Here is a 27,763-nt window from a genome sequence, read left to right as displayed (position 1 = left end):
AAACATCCTTTTCCAGAAGTTGTATTTACCTCTCCACAGACAGAGCAACGGACGCGTTTCAACCTAACAGGTTTTCCTCATTTATTTTATTTTTATTTTATCATCAGATTGATGACGCGTCTGATTTTACTTTAATTTCAAGGACCTCCATAAGTCTGAGAGTGTACAGATGGAACTGTGTAACTGTGCGTACGTGCGTGTGTGTGTGTGTATAGTACGGTAATAGTATTGTGTGTGTATTCACATAGGACCACCTGAAAATCAGAAACCTTGTCTGGGGAGTGGTTGGGATTTCCCCCTTTTGCGTGTTTGGTTTCCCATGCCAGGAGAGACCTGGGGTTCAAATCCCGGTGATTACACAAACATGGATGTCTGTGTTTGTACGTAAGCGTGCGTGTCCCCGCGTGTGTGTCCCCGCGTGCGTGTCCCCGCCCACTCTGAGAGTGTACATCTGTACACTCTCAGAGTTATGGGGGTCCTTGAAATTAAAAAACCACTGATCTAGGAATATATACAAATACCATTAATAATTGTTAAAGTGTAGCTACAAGTTAGTAAAATAATAATGTAAATAGTACAGTAAGAGTATAAAACAGTCAACTGAAGCAATCAAAATATGACTGTAAATGAAATATCATGTGATAAATTACGGAATGGCATAGACTGTCATACTCACTGATACCGTTATTGATACCCGCATTTTAGGCAGTATCGGCATCTTTTTCCGGTACTGGTATCTGTATCGTAAAAACTCAATTTGGACCCTGACGGGCCCCCAGACCAGACATTGAGAGACGGTTAGGTAGAGAAGCTGCGGTGGATTAGGAGGTCTCATGTTGTGTGTGTGTGTGAAGTGAGCCACCTTAAGAGGGATTAGATCTCCAGTGTTGTTTCTGAAGGAAGTCATTAGAGCGTTGTTATTCCTCTGCTCAGACCAGGTGATTGTTGGCGGAACGCTATTGTTTTCCCGGGCTCTCGTGTGCCAGAGTCGTCCCACAAACTCGCATAGCAAAATAGTTTTTAAGGCCCAGGTTTTCACAGTGGGGGGCCACAGGTGGCAGGGAGGCCAATTGGAAAAGAGAGGAAAATGAAAATAAAGAGCTACAAAAAATTCACAAACAGATCCACAAGCTGTAACTTTTGCCTCGTGAATTTGAATCCCGAAAAGTAACAGTTTTGGTTTATTGTGCCATTTTGACCACTTTAATCTGGGTGTCCCTATTTTGGGCAAGTCGTTATTTAAAAAAAAAATTCAAACATTTTGAAACATTTTCCAAAATAGCCGATCTACAAGCTCACAGCGTGTCACATCTATCTATTCATGTCTATTTTTTTTTTCTTCTTTTTTTTAAAAAGCCAACCGGGGGGGGGCCGCAGCCAGAGTATATACCGCTATTTTGGGGTTCTTCCTTATATGGAAATGTTTATGAACCCCCTGGTGTAGTGTAATGGAATCTTCTCACCCACTTTTTTTTTTTAAAGTTGGCACTGTTGCTATAGGCCTGTAACACGGTAGCACTCTGGTGACTGCCACTAATATTATGTTTCATGTGGAGACATAATTGGCCACTCAAATCCAGTCAGGGCAGACAACACACATTCGCTGCATGTACTGTACCTGATGTTTCCATACGGCAGTGGTGGCAAGTAACCACGTCCATTTACTCAAGTACTGTACTTAAGCACAAGTTTGAGGTACTTTAGTTTACTGGAGTATTTCCATTTTTGATTCTTTGTACTTCTACTCCACTACATCTATTGTACTAATGTACACATAGTGTTGACGTCACACTGAACCCAGGTCAGCACTAGTCTGCACACATTCTGTATATGGGTCACAGCTCATATTTTGAATTATCAATTTCGAATGACTGGAGTAATTATTTTGTATTTCTTGTCCACATTTGGAGTTACATCATGGCAAGGGTAACTAGAGGGTCTTGCCCTTTAATTAGTTAAAGTATATTTCTCACAGTATTCCTTTCATAACATCTGTACTGTGACCCATAGACCAATTATTTGTTTACTAACATTGAGACTGGACACACAGGTGATTGTTTCACGCAAACAATTCCCAACCTGTTGTTTTGGGGTGCGCTGGTTTCAGCACACCCCAACCCCCTCTTGTGTGTTGGTTGGCTGCTGAGTCATCAAACAGGGATGTACGCTGTCTATCACACACATGTCTCACATGTACTCACTTACTGTTAGAGCACTTCTCTCTCTCTCTCTCTCTCTCTCTCTCTCTCTCTCTCTCTCTCTCTCTCATCTCTCTCTCTCTCTCTCTCTCTCTCTCTCTCTCTCTCTCTCTCTCTCTCTCTCTCCCATGCTATGGCACTGTGTTAGCAGTGGTGGAAAGTAACTAAGTACATTTTCTCAAGTACTACTACAAATTTGAGGATTTTTTTACTTTACTGGAGTATTTCCTTTTTTATATACTTTTACTTCTACTCCATTATGTACATCTCATAGGCAAATATTGTACTTTTACTCCTCTGCAATTATTTGAAAACTTAAGTTACTAGTTACTTTGTAAAACATACATTAACCACTTCAGCCATGGCTATTTGAAAATAGCCGATCTACAAGCTCACAACGCGTCGCAAAGCTTGTAGATCTGCTATTTTCATTTTATTGAAAATTATTTGGAAACGTGTAAAATGGGATATTGTGCATAATGAGTACTTTTACTTTTAGTACTTAAGTATGTTTTGACGCCAATACTTCTGTACATTTTTAATACCAGTACTGTGTTAGTTCTCATTTATAACATTGATTCTCAACTTTTTCATTTCAAGCACCCCCACTTTGATATGCATTAGGCCACGGACCCCCATCTAATACAATCCTTTTTCTTTTTTTTTATCACTGGGACCACAATCTACACCTGTGGGCCTGTCGTTGAGAATACGGTATAAGACATTATTAAATCTGGAATTGGTGGCCCGGACCACTGGCGTAGCGGTAAGGGCACCTAGGCTCCAAAGTAGCCTGACAGCGCATCGCAGGTTCGAGTCCCGATGCCTTTGCTGCATGTCACTCCCCATCTCTCCCCATTTCCTGTCAACCTACTATCCTATCTATAAAGGCATAAAAAAAGCCCTAAAAAAAAACCTTCAAAAATAATAATAACCTGGAATTGGTGTAAATAAACAGCCACCACAGATGCTGTGGCCTTATAGATAATCCCAGTGAAGCCTTTTCTCCTATTTTGTCTCCCTTTTACCATCTCCCCTTCTAAGCTTCCTGAACGCTAGCTAAACAAATCGAATCATGTGGATCTTTAGATCCTCACAATTCACATGTGAATGGCATATAGTATCTTCTTGTGGATCTTGGACTTCATGTGGCATCAGTTGATCTGAGCCCCATTGACTTACATCACGAAATGTCATTCTATAAATTACCTCTTTGGACTACCGCCTGTTTGCATAAGAAATTATGGCGCCAGTGGTTTGCGAGATTAGTCCCAGATACACATATAGACACACAACAGACTGACCCTCTTATAGATGGCTTGCCTCCTACAGAGCCATGCTGTAAAAAAGTAAACATGCAGTAGAAATATAACCCAGTCTGACTGAAAACAACAACAAAAGAATTTAAGGTAGGGTAAGTGATATTCTTTAGTTAAAACAAAAGTTTTTTTTGTTAAAAGGTTTAAGCACTATATTCTGATAGCAATCATTACTATAGAGTGTTTGTTCAGGAGTCCCCCCGTCTCTTTAATAAACAGAAAATACAAAAGAAAATCACTTACCCTACCTTTAACAATCTGTGTTTAAAGTCATACTGTGTAACTTTTTCAATTAAACAAAAGTTATATTTGATCTAATCTTTCACTGGTATGTTTTTCACTATAACCATTCCACGTAAATGTGTTTTTTTTGGGACAACCTTGACAACAGCACTAGGACCCTGCAGCAGTGATCTTTGTGTGGTACTTCTGTATAGAGCAACTCTGTATTGACAGCGGAGATACGACTAAAATGAATGTGACACAGTATGACTTTAAGTACATTTTGTATACAGTTTTGTATACAGTCGGGTCGCAGTTATGATCAGTACAGACCTTAGTGGTTCTATGGTTGGCTGGGTCCACTTCTCTGAACGTCCCAGATTATGCCCACCACCAACCCCCTGTCCACCCCACTGCCTCTCCACCCCTCCATTCCTGCCTCTGCACCCCTCCACCCCTGCCTCTGCACCCCTCCACCCCTGCCTCTGCACCCCTCCACCCCCTCCACCCCTTCCTGCCCAGGTAGTCTGTTCCAGAACCTCCGGCTCCATTACACCTCGTTAGACGGCGCTCCAAATGCCTCTCAATCAACTACTTCCTGTCGTGATTCTCGCTCGCCTACGTCACGCAAGCCATTACACTGTGTCTCAAGGGCCTTTCTCTCTCTCTCTCTCTCCCGCTCTCTCACTTTCCCCCTCTTTTTCTCTCACTCTGTAATTGGATAAAGGAGCTGTTGGCTGAAACGGAGAGTCGCCTTGGGAAATCAAGCCAGTGGCCATTTTATTAATGTGCCTTTTGTGGGGCAACAGGACATTGACATTCCCATTAACACAGTCATTTGCCGAGATGGGTACTTGTCTTGCAGTGAATGCTTTCCTGTAAACGCAAGTGTACGTGTAGAGTAGCGTGATGAGCTTTTTGGGATTAGATTTTTCAGTCACAATATTAATTTGTATTATTATATTTTGTCTAGTGTCTATAGTCTCTTGTACAGCTTTTCAAAGTGTGTGTTGGGGGGGTCTAAATTGATCTAAATTCAAAATGTATTGTGCCTGGCATGTCATCATCATTGTCAAACAATACCCTCATTTTTTTTTATATTTAAAAAATAGCTACGATGTGAGCTTGTAGATTTCTTTTTTTTTTAAACCCATTTTTCAATAAGGGAGTCGCAGCGATAGCTATTTTGGGTTCCTTGGCATGGAAAAGGTCTTGAACCTTGAACCTGACATGAATCTCATACTTTACAGTGGTGTGTAGCTGTGTTCCTCATATGCCACACACACACACACACACACACACACACACACACACACACACACACACACACACACACACACACACACACACACACACACACACACACACACACACACACACACACACACACACACACACACACACACACACACACTCTCAATCTCAACCGGGCCTAAAGCCAGCCTGCAGCCTGCTCCAGACCCCCAGATCCTAGCCCCCAGCCTGGCACTGTATGCTTTGGCAACAGATCAACTGGCTCTCTCACGGAAACGCACATGCACACATTGCTATTACTATACTTGTGAGGACAGCAACATTTTAGGATTGCTATTTTTCATTATACAGTAAATGGCATTATTACCCCTTTTTGGGGGGGTTGTATTCACCCTAAGCCTAGCCCTAGTCCCAACCCTACACCTAAATCTAACCCTAAAAAGAATCATGTCCTAATTGTAATTTTATTAGGTCTAAAAATCTTAGTTGACCATTTTTTTCTCTTGTGCGGTCCAGGAAAATGTTCCTCAAGTTGATTTAGTAAATTCTAAAAAATAATGCTTGTGGGGGTATCTGGCTCTCAAGTATAGCAATACCTGGTAGATACACACACACACACACACACACACACACACACACACACACACACACACACACACAGTTAATGTGAATTGTTCATTCCCGCTAGCATACTGTAGCTCCGGGAAGTGATGGGATAGCATATCCTCTCCCAATTTGTTTTCATCACCGTCAGGTTTCGATGACAACACCCACACACACACACACACACACACACACACACACACACACACACACACACAGACAAACACTATAGTTTGTTTTGCGAGATGCCTTTCTCCTCTGCAGACCCTCCATAGCGCTTTGTGTGTGTGCGTGCGTTTGTGAATGTGCGTGTGTGTGGAGAGATAAGGCCCACATCCGGGCCAGACGTCACGCTCTGCTCCGTCAAACAGCCCTGCTGGTGTTGTCCTGTGAGTCCTCCTCGAACCTGGAAGGCACAGGAGAGCAAACCACAAACGCTGTGCATTCCTGCAGGCAGCCATTCAAAACAACACAGCAGGCGCACATTTGATATGCTCTTCCATAGGAAACCCAGATTTATAACCCAGATTAACACCTGACAGAGTCAAGCTGCTGCTTTGTGAACACGTTATCTCGCATTACGTTGACTTGACAGACAGTATTCCATGTGCCAACACCGAGCAGCGAATAACAGAAGGTGAAGAATATGATTCAAGATTCGGTATTTGTATTGTTATTGTTGTTATCTTATATACGAGGACATAATGAGACATTGTAGCGGAAAAAAATAAACTAACAAAGAACTACTGTAATAAAGAATATCAGTAATAGTACGAAAGAAAATTACAATGTGTGTGCATTGGCAATGGCACACTTAGAGGTGCTTGAAGGTGCTGTGTGTGATGAAGTTAGACGTGTAGCTCCATGATGGCTCTGGACATGAGACAGGAGAGTTAGGAGTTATACCCACTTAACCCATTAAGACCTGAGGCAGATTCTGAGGATGCGTTCTGAATCACTAGTTCTCACACTTTCAAGATTTTTCCAAAAATGTTCAAAAATAGCAGATGTACAAGCTCGCAGTGCGGCACGAAGTGACGCACTGTGAGCTTGTACATCTGCTATTTTTGAATAGCCAACGCAAGAATGACACAGTCTTGCTTTCCCGGTTTTAATGGGTAAAGCCCTATGCACTTCATCGTACGACGGCGATCTACAAGTTCACGTGTCACGATGTGACTCATTGTGAGCTTGTAGATCAGCTATTTTCACTATTTCACATGTTTGGAACATTTTGGACTATAATGACATGCTCAAAATAGTGACACCAGGCTGAAAGCGGTTAAATGGGTTCTAAACTCGCAGAACTCTCAATTGTGCTTGAGCAAGAGAGATATTTCCACGGCAGACCTTAATGTGAGTGTTGGATTGTAGTGTATTTTTTGCGCGTGCGCACAGCCAGAACCGCAAACACACACACAGACACACACACACACACACACACACACACACACACACACACACACACACACACACACACACACACACACACACACACACACACACACACACACACACACATACAAATGCTGGCATAGACACACACACACTTACATCTGTCTTTGCATTCACCCTCAAAGTGGCTAGTAATGGAGGAAGTGTAGGCGGGGGTTTGGTCAAACCGCCTCTTACATAAGTTTGAAATATAAGAGCTTTAATTTAGCTTGTGTATGCTTTGGTGGGGAAACCTTGCGTGGTCATTTTAATCATCTACATCCCAAAGTTATTCTGAAAGAGGCTGACAAACCTGATTGGCTGCCGTTTTACACAGAAGAAGGCCACGAAAGGTGGCCTTGTCTCTTGCTTATATCTGAGGACCGTACCGCCAACACAGTTGTGACTCTGAGGTGACAGACAGCATTTGTTAGCAGTAGAATTAGCTGGCTTCTAAGGAGCCACAGCCTGGGGAGCTGAGAGGAGGAAATGGTCTCTTCCACTCAGTCACTCCCCCTCAGCTGCTGATTCAGAGCTGATTGCGATGCCCTTTAAAACATGCATCTGTCCTCCGGCTCCTCGAGGGTGAATACTCCACAGCAGTGGTGGAAGAAGTACTCACATTTGTACTCACATTTGTTACAAGTACAAGTATCAATATTGCAGTGTAGAAATACTCTGTTACAAGTAAAAGACTGGTATTAAAAATGTACTTGAGTGAAAGTTTAAAAGTATTGGCATCAAAATGTACTTAAAGTACCGAAAGTGAAAGTACTCATTATGCAGAATGTCCCATTTCACAAGTTTTAAAATATATAAAATCCTTTGAAAAAAGACGATCTACAAGCTCACAACGTGTCGCTTTGCGAAGCGTTGTGAGCTTGTAGATCGGCTATTTTCAAAGAGTCAAAGTATATAGAGCTGAAGTGGTTAATGTATGTTTTTTATTAATAATCGAAATCTACAAAGTAACTAACTAACGTTTTAGAATAATTGTACTGGAGTAAAAGTACAATTTAGAAATACAGTACAAATACTCCAGTACCTCAAAATTGTGCTTAAGTACAGTACTTGACTAAATGTACTTAAGTACAGTACTTGAGTAAATGTACTTAGTTACTTTCCACCACTGCTCCACAGGGCTGTTATGTAATGCCTACTCTCTCACAGCGCATCGTGACCCATTGCTTTTTTGGGCAAATGGTGAAAATCTTTGAAAGTTGTTGCATTCTTTCTTTTTTCCTTAAAATGTTTTGTTAACGTTAAATTATCAACACAGGTGTGCGCTCCCTCCTCTGTGTTTGCCTTAAAATGTTTTGTTGACATTTGTTTTGTATGAAAATTTGAATTTGATCAAATAAATCAAATTCACCTTTAATGGCATGCCCAAAATAGGCACGGCAGGTTGACATTGTGCTGCTTGGCAGCGGTGTGGCACAGTGGGGGAAGTGTTGTGCTTGTTGCAGCATTCCCAGGTGCAGCTCTCTGCTGTGCTGATGCAGCCTGATCCCATGTGCTTTTATACGTCTGATAGAATCACACTGACCTGCTCATTAGCCTGTAACAACCACATTCCACTTGAAACTACTGCACATACAGGTACTGGCCTCCAACCACCCTCTCCTTCTCTCTCTCTGCCTCCCTCCCTATTGTCTCCTACATTCACTCTCTCTATAACTTCAAGGTGTGTGTGTGTGTGTGTGTGTGTGTGTGTGTGTGTGTGTGCGTGTGCGTGCGTGCGTTACAGTTCATGTGGGAAATCAGTAAGATCGAGAAAGACGCTTTTCGGCTTGGCGTGAGACAGAGTGATGGGGAGGCTTTGATTTGTATTATTATTATTAATAATATAATATTGTATAATGCTCAGACCAGCCTGTTCGGCACCAACAACCATGCCACGTTCAGTCACTTAAATAACTTTCTTCCCCATTCTGATGCTCGGCTTGACCATGTCTTGACCATGTCTGCAGGCCTAAATGCATTGAGTTGCTGCCATGTGATTGCCTCAGTAGAAGTTTACGTTAAAGTGCAGTTGGAGGTGTGTCCAATAAAGTGGACGGCTCACTCTTCATTTCCATCTCTTTCACTCTGTCACACTCCCTCATGCTTGGTTTCTTTGACTCTTTTTCCCTCATCACTTTCTCTTTCTCACACTATCTCTCCCTTTCTCTCTCTCAAGCCCTCTACCCCCCCCCCTCCTCTTCTCTCTCTCTCTCTCTCTCTCTCTCTCTCTCTCTCTCTCTCTCTCTCTCTCTCTCTCTCTCTCTCTCTCTCTCTCTCTCTCTCTCTCTCTCTCTCTCTTCTACCCTCACTCTTTCTCTCCTATGCCCTGCCATTTCTTTCCCCCTCTTTTTCCTACTGGCAGATCTTTGCTACCCTCTGCACTTCTGTAGAAATAAAAAATGTTGATTAGACGGCAGTCTTCTCTGTTGGAAAGCCCCCAAACATCATCACTGGCTTGAATACACAACCAGCCAAGATAATTACCTGCCAAACAAGAACACATGTTTCATTTCGGCCCGTTTTTGTGCAGACGCAAATATTTCCCTGCATGTGTCAACAATTGTGCTTGCTCAAGATTGAATTTGCATGCTATGTTCTGCACAAAAATAAAAATCTCTAACTTTTATTGTCACATCACAGGTGGAAAAGAGTGGATGACGTAATGTTTTTTGTGCAAGCTGTCAACATTGCAGTTACAGGAAGAGTTACAATAGGGGAATAGAGAATAGAGGAGAAAGAAACAGAACACAGAATAAATAGGCCCCCAAAATAGTCACCCAATAAAAATAATCACATTGAAAGTGTTGCGCCTTCTTTAGGCTAAGCCCTATTTTATACTTATATATAGATATGTAATCGGTTTTATGACAATCGGACAATCGGACAGATGCTCATTGATTTACAGGTACACGGCCAAATCTGTGCCGTGCCGAGTTAATGGATTATTGAAGACTAATTAAGACTGATTCTAATCACAAGAATGGTCACTGTTAGATTACTGCTTAATCACAATGTATCTAATGTGTTTGTTTGTGTGTGTGTGTGTGTGTGTGTGTGTGTGTGTGTGTGGGTGTAGGTTGTGTGAGTCCAGAGGAGCTGACCACGGAGGGAGTCCACTCTGCGGTAGAGAAGGTGTTTGAGACGCTACGAGGTCTGAGCCACACCAGAGACCACCTCAAACAACTACAGTCTGTCTACACCGCCAGCGATGGAGTTCACCAGGTCTCACACACACATACACGCACGCACTCACACACACACACACACACACACACACACACACACACACACACACACACACACACACACACACACACACACACACACACACACACACACACACTCACCTATCACTTGCTTCCTCCTCTCTCTCTCTCGCTCTCACTAGCTTCCTTTCTCTGTCTCATGCACATGTTTAGTTCATAATTCAATGTTTTCTCCATGACTATTTTCAACTAGACTTTACAAATCAATGTGTGCTTTAAAATGCATCATAACATAACTGACCAAATATAAAGGCACAATGTTCTGTTTGGGGTAAATCTTTTCTAAAGTCTTTTTTGGAGCTATGTCATCGATGCTCTCACACACAGCACTAACGGCAATGCAAATGGTAATGCTATCTTCCGACCAGTGTAGGTGTCATTTTTACGCTTTACACCCCCGTTTTCTAAATACCTAATGACCGCTATCAGGCTACACTGCTATCTTAAGGCCCGTTCAAAGTCCCTAGATGGGTCTGAAACCTGCGTCATGGGGTGAGGGATTCCGTCCGTTCTTTACGGACACATGCAAGGTCGCTGACGTTAAATCCGTAGGAATTATGACGTTGAGGCGTCGTACACCTATTAATCCACTAGATGGCAGTTGCGAGCTTTTAAATGTTGCGAAAAGTGTTGCCATGTCCGCTTATTCTAAGCGACTTTGGGCTTATTTTTCTGTAAAGTTGCTTGTAAACAAACATTGGTGGTTGCGGTTTTATTTGGGCTTGTTTCTAAAGTGTAGTTGCTTATTTGGGCCAATTATTATTTAAACCAGTGATTCTCAAATAGATATTGTAGATCTGCTATCTTCATGTGATGTGGCCTAGTCGATTCTTTTGGGCTTGTTTTCATAGACCTGGTTGCTTATTTCTCTCACAAAACCTGGCAACAGCGCTAAAATGGAGCTAGCATTGTAGCATCTAGCCAAAACAACGCAATAAAAGACACAAACTAGTCCACAAACTAGACAAAAACAATGGTTGTCTACAAAACGTGAGTTTCGACCCCTACTGCACTGTGCTATATTATTTGTGTGTGTGTGTTTAGGGAATGGCTGGCTGGGTTCATTTTGTCACAGTAATTAAGTACATTTACTCAAGTACTTCCACCACCAACGTGGGTCTTTTTTTGGAGAAAGAGGGCCCAAGGAAAACTTTTTTTTCCTTATACTGCCAACGGTCGCTACTGGTACTACAGGCAACGTACAAACGAACGTACGTCGGCCTGACGGTGAATGTTGATCGCACGGAAGGAAATCCTAGAGCCGTAGGTGACGGAGGGGGAGACAAAAACGACAACGTAAGGAGCGCCGGCGCTCGTTACGTATCCTTACGTCCGACTATGAATGATACTTTACACTCAAGAGTTTGCACTTTTTAGACCAGCAAGAAGCTGGTCTAAATGCATAGTGCAAATATTTCCTTGCTATTTATTTATGCAACGCAATGCTTAACGCATTAACTGATATGTTATTCATTATTTGTGTGTGTGTGTGTGTGTGTGTGTGTGTGTGTGTGTGTGTGTGTGTGTGTGTGTGTGTGTGTGTGTGTGTGTGTGTGTGTGTGTGTGTGTGTGTGTGTGTGTGTGTGTGTGTGTGTGAGAGAGAGAGGAGAGACCCACCTCCATAACATCGTCATGTGTTTCAAGGTCTTATATAATACAAGGCATCTCTCCCTGCTCCCATTGTGGTTGCTTTGACGTCTTAAATGGCTTTCAGCCTCTCCAGACGCAGTAATTGGGTTAACGCTTCGAGAAAGCGAGAACCTTAAAGTGCAATATGTGATGTTTTTGTCAGTTCTTATGTAATATGTTTTTGGAATTTTATACGTAGTGATAGATAAAGAGTGCAGAGAGACAGACCTAGGGGCAGAGAGAGAGAAGACATGAACAGAGTCGGATTTGAACTTGGGTCCTCACGGTTCATGTGGTCACTGCACTAACTCTCAGGTTTTCAAAGTGGGGGTCAGTTGGAAAGCAGAGGAGAAAGAAATTATAATAATTTCATTTTAATTAAATATGACATGATTGGGCCAGTTTAACCACTTTCAACCTGGTGTCCCTGTTTTGGGCCTGTCATTGTCAAAACGTTCAATCAGGAAAAGAATAATAATAGTAATAATTGGGGGGTTTTGCAGTAGGGGGACGGCAGCCAGAGACTGGCTCTCTTGGTCATCTCCTGATTTAACTGGCTGAGACACCATGGGCCCCTGTTTGACATTTAGGAATATGATATTCTCTTAACTACTTAAACCCTCTAGTCTTAGTGAAACGGACCTGAGTTACAACTGTACCTGGTACGCTGGTTAGCTCTTCACCAAATCTCTTCGGCAAAAATAGCCAAATAGCCGATCTACAAGCTCACAATGCAACACAACGATATATGAGCATAGCAGTCGGATCGGGAGTTCAGGACAACCAGATCTCCATATATGCCTATATGCGCGTATCGATTGGATAAGCAGTTCAGGACAACCAGAACTCCAAATAGCCTATCAGTGTTGGGGGTAACTAGTTACAAAAGTAACTAGTTACTGTAATTTATTACTTCATTGCGGTGACGAATAATATAACGCATTACCAAACGGCAATTCAGTAATACATTTTTTCAGTCAATTAGCCAAGTTACTTTCCAAGTTACTTTACTGACCAGGGTCCTGTCGTCCCGTTGTGAACCAATATGGGACGCAATTTGTTCCGTATTTTCATAAACATCCCCCCCCTGCCCATCAACACTGAAGTAATGAACAAAATAAACCACAAGAAGAAAATTTGTCGTAGGACCCAAGTTGGGCCTCCCGTGCCTTCCTCTCTGTGCCATATGTCCTGTCTGTGCTCTGTGCCTGCTGCCCTGCTCTGTCAGGTGGAAACCACTGCGCGCCCAGGTATTTAGAACGATGATAGCCTAGTACTAACTCCACCACATGTCCACAGCTGAAGAGAAAGCGCACGCTAAAGTTAAGGCGTTAGTGAGAACTACCAAACACTTGGTTTGACAGCATCCGTGGGAAAATAGCCTATAACGCAAACTGTAACGTTGGTGAATGTTTTCTCTGGCGCGCTCATGGTGGTCTGTCAGATCAAACAGCATGCCCAGAACAAGGGCAACAGTCCCGTAATGCAACGTCATGTCAAGTCAGAAACACAGAACACCCCAGCAGCAGTGTCACACAGGTGGCTACCCCAAGCATCTCCCAATAATATGGTATGGAACATCTTGCAGTTCTGTAGAACCACCGATCCGGTCTGTCTGTTTTTTTTTTGTTTTTTTTTACGGAAATATACATCAATGGCAGGCAAGTGTTGGATTTGAAATGACGGATGGAAGTTTTTATTTTTTATTAGATGGCCGTTACCTGTCTCAGAATGTGTGGTTATGAATCCAAATTGTTGTGGATGTAGCTGATTGTCTTCCATTTCCCTGAAGTCACCCTTTTGCCAGTCCTGCAGAATAAAGGGAGTACTGCTTCAAAGTGAATGGCGGGGACATTTTGGCTTAGGCCACTCTTCTTTTTTAAATGCATGAGTCAGGTGCGAGTCGTGCTTTACTTGGATGTACTCAGGAGGAGCACAGTCAAGACAAAGGGAACATTGACCCAGACATGCATGATTTGTTATGCCTTTCCAAAGCAGGCAGTGTGTCACACAAAAATACCCCCCCCCCCTTCTCTGTGTGTGTGATGCATAGACACTCTCACATGACCGTGGATACTCAGCAGATATGCGGTGTGTGCCTTTGTATTTGAAGGGCAAACAGATGGGAACATTCTTCGCAATTGCCACTTAGCACGTTATTAGCACGTCATTATCTGTTCACTATTAAAGTTTGTACTGTCCTTAAATCAACTGGAGAAGATTAACACAGCCTCCAGGATCGAGAGAGCAACAAAACAAAACATAACTACAGACTGAATAAGAGCAGAATTTAGAAGAAGACAAAAGCGTTTTCATCACAGGATGATAGTAGCAAATTTGGAAACCGGAGAAAATGAACAATCTAGACCCAGTCAGTCAATCAAAACAATAGTTTTTACATTTTATACATCAGTTACAAATATGGATGGTAATGAGTACCATAATACAGTCGCATTGTGATGCGTTGTGAGCTTGCAGATGGGCTGTTTTTGCTCAATGTTGGCCTGTTACGACATGCCCAGGATAGCTGACGCTAGGGTTCATGTGGTTAATGTTACTAATTTGATTTACTAACACAACTCTGGTTTATTACGCATAACCTTGCAAACAGAGGGGCATGGCTGTGTGTGTGTGTGTGGTGTGTGTGTGTGTGTGTGTGTGTGTGTGTGTGTGTGTGTGTGTGTGTGTGTGTGTGTGTGTGTGTGTGTGTGTGTGTGTGTGTGTGTGTGTGTGTGTGTGTGTGTGTGTGTGTGTGTGTGTGTGTGCGTGCGTGCGTGCGTGCGCTTTGTATTTACTATACAGGGCTAAATGTACCCACAAGTATATAGTAGAATTTGAGAAATCGTTATTGTGAGGGAAATGTTCCTGGTCCTCACAAATGAAATGGTTGTTTTTATACAGTAGTTCAAAAAAGGTTTCGGGGAGTTAGGCTTACAATTAGGGAAATATTCAGGTGGCAGCGTTAGACCATATACTGGTAAACACAAAAAAGCTTGAGAGCTTATTTCCGTAGTTGTCCCTTGAATGTGAAAGGCAGAGAAGAGTGGAGGATGTGAAGGGTTAACAGCTAAGAGGAGGAGGAGTTTCCCAGGAAATCTGAAGTGAAAGTGAAGCAGTGACAGTCTGGTGGCAGAACACATGCTCTCTACTCATTCAACACTACCTTTACAGAAATACTGAGAACTTAAAGACAGGTGAGCACAACAGATAAGGATGTATTATTCATAACAGAGAATAAAAGGTAAAATGTACGTTAGTACTAGCCTGGTAAACCCTCCCTCCGGAAATCTCATTTCCATTTGATTCCAGGAGATCAAATGGAAATGAGATTTCCGGAGGGAGGGTTTACTAGGCTACGTTAGTACAGCACATCTGTCAACATTATTTTACTCTATTACAATACAATACAGACCGGATTCATAATTATTAAAGGAGTAGTTCACCCAAAACAAATCTTATTTTCTATCAATTACACACCCCATGAAGCCTTGAATTCATGGATATGTTTTTGTTGTTGTCGCATTCCTAAGCCAATAATTTGATGACCGGCGGAGACTCCGGTAGGAGACTCAATTGACCTGCATTTGAGTCTCCTACCGGAGACATTAGCATCTTTACGCCGGTCATCAAATAATTCGCTCAGGAATGCAGCAAAAACTAAAAAAATCTGCATGAATTCAAGGCTTCATGGGGTGTGTAATTGATAGAAAATAAGTCATTTTTGGGGTGAACAACTCGTTTAAGCTGTGAGAAGAAGTATCATTGAAGAACTACATCTGATACTTTCATTTTTATTCTGTGTGTAGAATGGCATCTGCGAGCAGTCTCCTGTCTGAAGAGCAGTTCCTGTGTTCTATCTGTCTGGATGTGTTCACTGATCCAATCACCACTCCATGTGGGCACAACTACTGCAAAACCTGTATCACACATTACTGGGACACTAATGATGTGTGTCTGTGTCCACTATGTCAAAAAGTATTCCATAAGAGGCCAGAAGTCTATGTCAATACTTTCATTTCTGAGATGACTGATCAGTTCAGGAATACACAGCAAGTGAAAAGAAATTCCAACACAAACCAAGAACCTGCTAATCCAGATGAAATCTCATGCGACTTCTGCACTGAGACGAAGCTCAGGGCCCTGAAGTCCTGCCTGGTGTGTCTGGCCTCCTACTGTGGGACTCACTTGGAGCCTCATCAGAGAATCACAGCGCTAAAACGACACAAACTAATCGACCCTGTAAAGAACCTGGAAGACATTATATGTAAGAAACATGACAAACCTCTGGAGCTGTTCTGTAAGACTGACCACACGTGTGTTTGTCAGTTCTGCATTGAGTTAGACCACAAGTTCCATCAAATTGTACCTCTGAAAGAGGAATATGAAAGAAATAAGGCTGAGCTGGGAAAGGCAGAGGCTGAAGTTCAGCAGATGATCCAGGAGAGACAAGTGAAGATTCAGGAGGTCAAGCACTCAGTAGAGCTCAACGAGAAAGATGCAGACAGAGAGATAGAAGACAGTGTGCAGGTCTTCACTGCTCTGATCAGCTGTATTGAGAGAAGCCAGGCTGAGCTTATTGGTGCGATTGAAGAGAAGCAGAAAACAACAGAGAAAAAGGCTGAAGGCTTCATCAAAGAGCTGGAACAGGAGATCACTGAGTTAAAGAAGAGAAGCTCTGAGCTGAAGCAGCTCTCATACACTGAAAACCACCTCCACTTCCTCCAGAACTTCACATGCGTCAACACCCCTCCACCCACCAAGGACTGGACAAAGGTCCATGTTCATCATTCATGTGTGGGGACTGTGAGGACAGCTGTGGCTCAGCTGGAGAAGACACTCAGTAAAGAGATGGAGAGGCTTTGTGATGCAGAGCTGAGGAGGATCCAACAATATGAAGTGGATGTTACTCTTGACTCTAAAACAGCACATCCCCATCTCATCCTGTCCAAGAGTGGAAAACAAGTGAATCATAGCGACAAACTGAATAATCTCTCAGACAACACTGAGAGATTCTCCGAACATGTCTTTGTCTTAGGAAAACAAAGCTTCTCCTCAGGAAGGGTTTACTTTGAGGTTCAGTTTAAAGGGAAGACTGAGTGGCGTTTAGGAGTGGCCAGAGAGTCCATTAACAGGAAAGGGTCGATCACACTGAACCCCAACAAAGGTTACTGGACTATACGGTTGAAGAATGGAAATGAGTACGAGGCTCTTGCTGAGCCTCCTGTCCTCCTCCCTGTAAGAGAGAAGCTCCAGAAAGTGGGAGTGTTTGTGGATTATGAGGAGGGTGTCGTCTCCTTTTATGATGTGGAGACCAGAGTTCATATCTACTCTTTCACTGGCTGCACCTTCACTGAGAAACTCTATCCGTTCTTCAGTCCTAGTCTTAATTATAGTGGTAAAAACTCTGCTCCTCTGATCATCTCTCCTGTCAATAACACAGATTAGATTATCATTACATTTACTACGAGGGCTAATTTGCATTTATAATATAATTTGTAAATTTACATTATTATTGTACTCTTAATTTACTTTTATAGCCAGTTTATATTTTCCGTGGAAATCATTCACATTCATATTTCTGGCAACAAATCCAATATGTAAACATAGCACAGTGTTCATGTTACGTATATTGCAACTATACTGCAACAACTATTGCGTAAGTTTTATGAAACCTTAACTGTAACATAAAGACAAAGGAGATTTAAATATGTAGACATTTAGGAATAAATAATAGCCTTTACTTGGTCCTTTATTTTGTTTATGATGTGTTTCTGTTAATTATTGTTTAGGGTTGCCACTCTCTATGAGGAAAAGTAAGGGGGAATGTTCCATTCCATATCAGTCTCAGGATATGATTGGAGTAGCTACAGTATAAAGACCTGTGACACTGCTGCTGGGGTGTTGTGTTCTGACATTACGGGACTGTTGCTCACATGTGTCTGTGATATATCTGACGAACCGCAATGCGCAGGGCCGCGCCAAGGGTAGTGCGAACGGTGCGGCCGCACAGGGCCCCGCGCTTGGGGGAGCCCCGCAAAAAAACGAAAAAAAAAAAACAATGAACAGAATCACATTTATTAAGAGTTATAAAAAGAAATAACCGCAAATAACCACCAAAAACTCGGAAATATCCGCCCAAAACCGCCAGCGCGCGCGCGGGGACGGGGGTGCGAGTTCGCACAGGGCCCCGCATTTCTCCCGCACGGCTCTGGCAATGCGCCACAGAAAACATTCACCACCATACCTTGCAGTTCGCTTTATTAATTCCCACTGATGCAGTCAATATCTTTGATAGTTCCCACTCACACCTGTACTTTTTCGTGCAGGCACAGACAGGATATGGCAGAGGGACGAAGGCACGGGAGGTCTGACCTGGGTCCTGCAAAAATTTGCTGGCCTTCCTGTGTTTTATTTTGTTAATCATTGTTAAATTCAGTGTTGATGTGTGTGACAGACATGTGCAGGGTATGATTATGAAAATATGGAACAAATCGCACCCTATATTGGTTCAAAACGGGACACAGGATTTAATTGGCAATTAAAGGACAATTCCGTATTTTGCGGGATGGGTGGTTAACCTAGTATTGTTTATTTTATTCTTTTAACAAATGTTTAAAAAAAAAAGTTTATAAAGAAGACGGAAAGAAATAATTGGTTTTGTTAAAAAAAAGGTGTTTGAAGTCCTAAAACCCAGAGTTGGGTTCACAATGGGTTACTACAGTTGCTACAGAGCTTATTTTATTCATCTCTATCCAAACCCCAATGCAAGAATTCCATTGTAAATCTGCAGTGGATCCCCATAGCAGGAGAGACTTCCTGGTTGGCCTACAAAAAGGCATCATCCTTGTAGCTCTCTGTTATTGACAGTATCTGTGCCTGTACTCTGCCTGGGTCTTGGAAATCTTAAAGCTGATTTTGCCTCATGTCATGTAAGACTATTTATAAAACAAATAGCAGGCAGTTAAATGGCCCTGGAAGTCATCCAGCTGACCTGGGTCACTGTTGTACTATTGGCACCTTGCCATGCAGTGTAACCCTGACTAGACTTGAGGAGAGGCAGCCACGCATTTATCACGTTATTAATTTTAATGGTGCTCCTTTACGGCGCCAACGTTAGCAAGCGCTGCCAGCTTGTCTGTTTTTATAACTCACCACCGTTCAGGTCTATCAGATAATACATGTACCCACTCACACGCACATGGTTCTCCAGTACATGTCATGCTGCGAATTAATCAAGTGCCGTCGCGTTTGCTGGAACGCGTCGGCCAATGAGACATGCCACTGACTGATGGAGCCTTCTCCCAAAGACAGAGAGAGGGGGAGAGAGACAGGCTGACAGAGCAGATGTAACCCATGCAATCTATTGAGCATTTTTATTTGGGCAGGGGAAGGAGGTGGGGGCATTGTTCAGCGCTCGGAACTGCTGTTATGTCAGACAAAAAGATCAGCTAGTGGTGTAAAGTAACTAAGTACATTTACTCAAGCTCTGTACTTAAGTACAATCTTGAGGCATTTTTAATTTACTGGAGTTTTTCCAATTTTCTGTACTTTTACTTCTACTCCACTACAAATATTGTACTTTTACTCCACAACAATTATTTGAATAACTAATACTAGTTACTTTGTAGATTTGTATTATTAGTACAAAACATGCATTAACCACTTTAGAGAGAGAGAGGGATGAAGTTACATAATTGATTGTTATTGTGGGGCACAATTAACCTGACACCGTCAAATGGAAGAAAGCTTGCGACACACATTTTGTTTCACAGCGTACTTGCATCTGAGACTCCGGGCGCAGAATCGATGACAGACAGTTTTTCTTTTTTTCAAGCTACTAGGCAGGTGATTGGATGATCCCGCCCCTAGCAGCCGCTGATTGGTTCGGACACGCAGTGTTCGGCCATCTCTACTCCCTTCGCAATCCCAGACCTCCCTGAAATCAAATGCAAATGAGATTTCCGGAGGGAGGGGATTTACCAGGCTAGGGCACAATACCCAGGAAGTAACTCCTCTGAGGGTGAAGGTTCTGTCCCTCACCCACAGATGTACACAGATAAATAAACACAGTACAGATATATATAGTGCATACATACACCGTGACAGTACACTCACATATGTTAATAATTTTAAAAAAACATAGTTAAATCTAAAAAATATATTATTTTTGTTTTGTACTTGCTACATTCAAACATAACAGTCAGTGCACATTTTAGTAAAAGGTAATAATGTATTAAATTAGCATGCACATTTTCGTCATAAAAATGAGCAATGAAAGGGTCCTGCCCCCAAATAAGCAGAATAATCCTTCATAACGTTGATTGGCTCAACTGGCCGGCAATAAATCACATTTTACTCCCAGGTCATGTTGACATAATAAGTGGTGAGTGCTGTCCATGTGTCTGAGGTTAGAGCCAGCTTTGTGACGGGCCATTAAGCTTTTTGTAGAGATCGTATACAGTCTCCTCATATTTGAGTGGTAATGTTTTATATGTCATTCAATGTCAATTGACATTTGAGGGGCATTTGAAGAGTATTATACTCTGCCATCATGGTGGTGGCGCGTGTCAACCGCGAGGCTCTCCGTCTCTCCAATGCCTGTAAATTAGTCATCATAGGGCTAATTATTTTGAGTATGTATTAGTACCTATGTTGCTACTAACATCTATGCATTATATTGCTCTTTTTGCATTGGATTGATGCCATTAATAAATGGCGTTGTACATTGTGTTCAATGACAAAATAAAATCATCCATCCATCCATCCAATCTTTCTGAGTAGCGCCGTGGTTTGATTTGATTTTAGTGAAGCTACTAATGGACACTTGTTGTGAAGTCTCTGTTGGATGCTTTGTCTTCAAATGCATGTATTGTTGTTGGTTTATGGTACGACACCTTGGTGTTGCAGTTGCACATCTTGCATTTGACCTTGTTTTCATGTGTGTGAAAACAAGGTCAGTGTGTGTGTGTGTGTGTGTGTGTGGGGGGGTGGGTGCGTGTGCCTGCGTGTGAGTACGAGTGCATGCATGTGTTTACTCCCAGCACTGTTTGTGCAAGTTGACCCATGTTAATGCTGTGTGGTTGTTATGCTTATAATGTTACTTTTATATAATTGATGATGACTTATGCAATCACTAAGGCAGGCTCCCCCTCAGTCACTGGAAGCATGGGCTTTTGGATCTCTCTCTCTCTCTCTTTCTCTCCCCCCCGTGTGTGTGTGTGTGTGTGTGTGTGTGTGTGTGTGTCAGTCTTTGCCCGCATGTCTTTCAGTGTTCAATGATATAAAAGCAGGTGGGAGTGGATTGGGGCTTTTCAGATGGCGTTGACTGGGTTTTGGGAGTTAATTTGGCACAGTGCAAGGGAAAGGTTTGGTGTTTGTGGTATGTCTGTCTTTCTGTCTCTTCCTGTCTCTCTTTTTCCTTAGAGAAGCAAAATGGCATATGCATTGCTGTATTAACCCATTAAGACCTGAAGCCAATTCTACAAATGCCTTCTAAATCAGTAGTTCTCACACTTTTTTTCCCCAAAAAGAAATCTAAAATAGCAGATGTACAAGCTTGTATATCTGCTATTTTTGAATAGCCAACGCAAAAATCTAAAATGACAGGGATACTTTCCCGGTGTTAATGGGTTAAAATGTTTTCTAGAAAAAGTAATAATAATAGTGAAAATATATATACAAGCTCACAACACGTCGCATGGCGTTGAAATAGGGCTTAAGTGGTTAATTCATAATGCACCTTTTCCTTACCTAGAAATGTAAAGTAGTCATATTTGTCCTTGAAATCTATGTTCTTGAAATCATATTTGTCCTTGAAATCATTTGGATACAAATGTATTTGTATCCAAAAACCTTTTCTAGAAAATCTGGTGAAAAGAAGCATTGACATCACGCGCATTGGAGCAGATTCTTGCAGTATCTAATCGTTTACAAGCACATTAAGGACAAGTTTGCAACTGTTCAAAATATAACACGTTATGCGATGAACTGCCATCAGTTGGTCGCTGTGTTTGGTGTTGCGTAGACTTTGTTATTTTGCGTAGGCTGTGATTATGTTTCAAAGCTGTTTTCAGTATTGCATTTTCGATTTGATCATGTTTTACCTAAATCTATTTCCCTGATGTTAGTGCAGTAGTTAAACTGAAGACATTGAGGCAGCTTCAGGGTGCATGCATGCGTGCGTGAGTGCGCACGTTACAGATACTGTAACTGATAATGTGCGATTCATTACAGCTACGTCCACCTTGCATGTTGGGAGGTTTGAGCTATTCAGAGCATTCATAAAGCGCTGCCAAGTCTTATCTGGGCCTCCATTGTTCTCTGATACATCAACCTCTACTCCTGTCCCCGAATTCTTAGGCAGGAAACCTTGTGGACTATAAATGGTGGCTCTGTGTGCTGTGTATCTGGGCAGAAAAAAAATGCCTTCGCTTCTCTTCATTTCAAAACATTAGAATTAGGTTGCTGTGTGTGTGTGTGTGTGTGTGTGTGTGTGTGTGTGTGTGTGTGTGTGTGTGTGTGTGTGTGTGTGTGTGTGTGTGTGTGTGTGTGTGTGTGTGTGTGTGTGTGTGTGTGTGTGTGTGTGTGTGTGTGTGTGTGTGTGTGTGTGTGTGTGTGTGTGTGTGTGTGCGTGCGTGTGTGGGCGACTGGGCGTGTGTGTTAGTGCATGCGTGTGTTGGTTTTGGGTCCAGGACATGAGCGTTGCATTGAAATGCCTCAACAGGGTATGATTGTGACAGCTGGTTTATGCTTCATCAAACAATGGTGTCGCATGCCAAACATAGGATCTACACAAGCTCACAATGCGGTGCGGCACATTGTGTGGGGTATGGGCGGGGGGGGGGGGGACTCGATGTGGGTTCCTAGAAGGCAGGCGCGAGTGTTCTGGAGAGTCAGGTGGTGTCACAGTGACTGATGTTAATCACACAGCTCCCGCTGGTTAATGCTTTCAGCCGTTTTAAGTGGACCTAACAGCTACAGCACATTCATTATAATAACAGAAAGGTACGCCAACACACATCTATCAGAGTCAAGAGTCACTATTTTTGGCTAAGTACATCAGCATGACAAATTGTTTTAATCTGACTCAGATGTTTTGTTTAGAAGTAGAACATTTACTAAATAGAATTTAGGAGATGTGTTAGAAAGCCTGTGTTAGAAAGCCTGTTAGGGGCTTAGACTGATAGGCTCAATGGATGGTAGGGATACAGAATGGTTACAGAGACATCTAGAACTTCCAATCAAATGGAACTGAATGTTTTGAACACAGTGAAGCCTCATTTATGCCTCAGCATATAAGTGGTGTGACATTTTCTCTTTCTTTTTTACCACCTTTTTCTTTTTTCTCAATAATTTCCTCCCCACACACATTTCAAGCTTGGGAGAGAAGACAGAACACTCTGTATAATTCTGAGATGTAATTGAATGTATTATGTGAATATACTGTAAAACATGCTGTAAGCGTAAAATGGTGTCTTATAAACCCATGAGGGTTGGGCACTTTGTGTGCAGGACACAGAAATAAAATGATCTATCTATCTATGTTGTATCCTACTGACCCATCTGCAAATGAGGAGCCCCCACCGGGAAGACGTAGAGCCTCCGTCCTTCTCCTCCCGCCCAACTCCCTGCTGACAGGTGCCGCCCCAGGCCGTAGGATTACATGCACTAACAATTATCATCCTCCCCGCCTGGCTTCCCTCCCCTGAACACGGGCCGATTGTGTTCGTATAGACTCTTGACAAAGCCGGATGCACCACGGTGGATTCTAACCCCAGACTCCGCGGTGGTGGGCAGCTACTTTACCACTGCGCCACCCGAGCCCCTCCCACAGCAAAATATTACATAATTTTCGCTCAACAAAAATTATGTATTTTTAACTGGACAAAAAGGTGCCAAAGCATAAAGTAGCTGTTCGGAGACAGGAAATGCACAGACACACAGTGCACAATGCACACAGACACACACACACACACACACACACACACACACACACACACACACACACACACACACACACACACACACACACACACACACACACACACACACACACACACACACACACACACACACACACACACACACACACACACACACACACACCCACCCACCCACACACACACACACACACACACACACACACACACTCGTTAACAGAAATGTTCCATTATACTCCAAATATTCTGAAATAAATAAATAAATAAATACAGACCTGAAATAGCCCAACATCTTTATTAAATATGTTAACCAAGATGTCCAGCAGTCATTTAACCTGTGTGGAAGACGCTCTGGCCACCAAGGATAAACTTTACAGCAAGTAATATGCTAAATTAGTCTCCCACTGGGGGAGCCAACAGTCTCGTCTAAGGGCAAACATCTTTTCAACAGAAAATAAAACGTGTTTTGTACTGGTAGTCCCATTGTGAGATCCACTGCTCACATCTAAAGGCAAATTGATGCTTCATTGAATGGCTGTGTTGACAGAAATGACAGCTGTTTAACTGGAAATAAAACTTGTTTTGTACTGGTTGTACTGGAACATTTACAAATGACTGAGGTCAGGTAAAAATGGAAAGGGGGCAAATCTTTTTATATAGTAAAATAGTAGGTTATCATCCTGTTATATGTATTTCTGCTGTTCTTTCATCCTATGGGTTGCTTGCAATATAGTGATATTTTGAGGTGCAAACAATTCCCCACCTTACCGTTTGCCTTGCGTTTGAGCACTATAGCCATAATATTCAGCTATTACCAGTAAATGATAGACATGGTTATAATACTAGACAGGCCCTAAGCTGTCACTTTACTTTACCTCTACCCAGAACCAATGCACTTAAGAAAACAGTAATGTACAGAGCCATTGCATTCTGGAATGTGCTCCCCCCACTTTTAACTCTAACTAGAAATAAATTTGGTTTAAAAAAGAAACTTGAGGAAGCAATAATCAGAAAGAAAATTAGATTAGATTAGGTTGTTATTATTATTGGTATTTTGGTATGGTAGTTTTCTAATTCTTATTTTACTTTTAATGTAAATTTTGTGTTTTTGTTCACTAACATTGATCCGACTGTACTGCATTTTATGATATTTTTTTGCTTGGACCCCAGGAAGAATAGTCTCCCCTACGGTGTCGACTAATGGGGATCCTTAATAAACAATAAACAATATGAAATAGGAATATTTGGGGCAGATAGCAATATCTATATCACACCCGAAAATTGGTCTATATAGTGTTTAAGTGGTTAAGAATAAGACTATGTTGAGGATAGATTTTTTTTGTTTTTTTTCTGTATAAATCGCTTATATTTGATTGTGTCTGTGACCTTGGTGATAGCCATGCATCCAATGTCCTGGGCACCATTCAATGTAAACAGATTGCAGCCTGAACGTCTGAATGTCTGCAATGACATCATTGCGGACATTATTACGCGTCCCTGAGGTCTCTATTCTCCAAGGTCCTCGATAAGGATTTCAAAAGGCAGAGAATAACAGCGGAGGGAGAATAACACGACCTATTTCTCTCGACCTAGAGAGAGAAAAAAACACGGGGGAATGACATAGGCAACTTCTCAAGTGTTATTCCATTTTTACATTGATAAACAAAACACTCATACATGAGAGGATGACAGAGCTATTTCCAGTCACGCTCAAGAGTCTGATGATTATAATCAGTGATATTGTGGCTCTTTTCTATGCCATGTCACACTGCCATGTCACACTGACATGTCACACTGACATCACCTAACACTCATTCTAACTGTGAGTCTGATTTATTCCTACAACCGTGTCCAAAGAATTGCCGACAAGCTCACAATGTGTCGCAAATTTTGTCGAACGACGGAGTGTAAAGATTGTTTGTAAAAATCTATCTAACCCTAAAATAGTTTATTTTAGAAGTGAGGTCTAGTGAAATATTCTCACTTTGGGGGATTTGTCTCTATCCTTAAGAGAACATTAGATCTCAAAGACATAAAGACAGAAGCACACCAGAGCAGCAGCTACCAAATAATTTCAGACAACTGTACATATCCCAGTATCATTTAATATCTGTCTTAAGATGAGATGCATTTTCATGACATATATTAGTCTATGTCAGGTGGAAACCTCATATGTCCAAAAGTGTTACTTTTAAGGATTCAAATTAAAAGAGTAGATCGACAAGCTCGAAACGTGTCGCTTCGCGCCACGTTTCGAGCTTGCAGATCTGCTACTTTTGATACTTTTGTGTGACGCTACGTGTAGTATGATCAAAACACAAAAAGTTAGAATATGGAGATAAGAGGTTTCTGCCTGACAGCAACAACAAATGTTGATTATATTCAAGATACATTCTTAACTATATATCTGTCTGTTTGTACCTGTGCTTGTGTTGTGTTGTTTAGGCGACGTACCGTCCGTTCCTGAGGCAGGTTCTGGAGGAGGTTCTCCATCCTGACAGACTGGAGTGTCCAGACATCGAGCACATGTCTGGAGGCCTTACAGACCTGCTGAAGAATGGCTTCAGCATGTTTATGAAGGTCAGATCCTACACACACACACACACACACACACACACACACACACACACACGTATTACTATATTTTTGAGGACATCACCATTTTAGGACTGCAATTTCACCAATGCTATTAACATTTTTGTTTGCCATTTTTTAAGCCTAAACCCAAAGCCAAAAATAGCAGATCTACAATAACTTATCTAAATATTTAGATATCTAAACCACATTAGTGAACGAACTGTTGGCTGTTACATATAATATGTAACAGCAGTTACATATTAAACTCCCACTTGAATGGTCTCCGTCCATATGGCTTGGCCAATCAGCGGCACCCATAATGTATATATATATTTAATTTTTTTACCAGCTCAGTGACCTCGTGGTTAGTGTCTGCCTTACCACTGGGAGGGAGGTCGGGGTTCAATCCCTGGCAGAGTCACATCAAACACTATAAAAACGGTACCCAATGCCTCCCTGCTTGGCACCCAGCATCACAGGTTGGATCGGAGGTAAATCCCTGTGAATCCCAGCTAAATGACTGATAGTTAGGACATATAGGAACCAAAGGACCCTTATAGGTAATTAGCATTGAGGATTTTATGGTGTAGATTGGGGTCCCAGAGATTTAAAACATTTATAAAATCGTATCAAATGGGGGTTCAGTGGCCTAATATGTATCAAACTCTAAGGGTCCTTGAACTTCAAAAGGTTGTGAATCACTGGCTTGCAGTTTACTGTCCTAAAAATGTTGATGTCCTCACTGTGGCCCTCATTTATCAAGCTTGCTCAGACCGAAAAACGGGTGTACGCCGAGATCACCTCAATTGTTGGCATTTATCAATCTATCGTGGCTCAAATCTCACGTCTGGTTTCAGGTCGTGTAGGCTTAGGCTGCACCAGTTTGTTCCATCGTAGACATGCAGAGCAGCATTGTCTGACCATCTGACAGGCATCTAAACATATGTATTCACTCCAAAAATAATAAATAATATGTATGAAAAAAAATGTCATGTGTAATATGAAATTGGTAGGATATTTCCAAGTGTACAAGAAATTAAAATCAAGCAATTGAAAACAATATAATATATTTACAATGTTACAAGTTAGATGCTTAATTCAGCCATTTAAACAATGCTTTACTGGCTCTGTGTTAAGACATATGAGTGCATACATGCGAGAGGAGTTTACATACATACACACGCATACACACACGTATAACAGAGGTTTCTGTTACTGCTTCGATATCGTATTAAAGGACTGTATTATTCTCTAGACTCTGCTGGCTCTTTGTGATTGTCACAAGTGAGGGTGGGGCTGAGATGAGTGGCTTAGCCAAC

At 42.0% G+C, this 27,763-nt stretch overlaps 2 protein-coding genes across 2 annotated transcripts in view; both read left to right on the top strand.

Annotated features, from left to right (window-relative positions):
• Positions 1-27,763, top strand: part of LOC308081059 (sec1 family domain-containing protein 2-like) — a gene marked incomplete at its 5' end in the record, with an annotated part of 99,129 nt that overhangs the window by 52,527 nt on the left and 18,839 nt on the right. The window contains 2 exons of the mRNA XM_080457461.1: positions 10,110-10,255; positions 26,313-26,447. Of these exons, the coding sequence (XP_080313587.1) occupies positions 10,110-10,255; positions 26,313-26,447 (281 nt within the window). The remainder of the gene's footprint in view (positions 1-10,109; positions 10,256-26,312; positions 26,448-27,763) is intronic.
• Positions 15,044-17,668, top strand: LOC308081054 (E3 ubiquitin-protein ligase TRIM39-like). The gene is made up of 2 exons (XM_080457457.1): positions 15,044-15,122; positions 15,735-17,668. Exon 2 carries the CDS (start codon positions 15,736-15,738, stop codon positions 17,371-17,373), a length of 1,638 nt encoding a protein of 545 aa, XP_080313583.1. The 5' UTR covers positions 15,044-15,122; position 15,735; the 3' UTR covers positions 17,374-17,668.

This window comes from Gymnoscopelus braueri (genome assembly GCF_963280865.1).
Source record: "Gymnoscopelus braueri genome assembly, contig: SCAFFOLD_124, whole genome shotgun sequence".
In the NCBI taxonomy this organism is placed as follows: domain Eukaryota; kingdom Metazoa; phylum Chordata; class Actinopteri; order Myctophiformes; family Myctophidae; genus Gymnoscopelus; species Gymnoscopelus braueri.
This window is presented reverse-complemented; position numbering and strand designations above follow the sequence as displayed.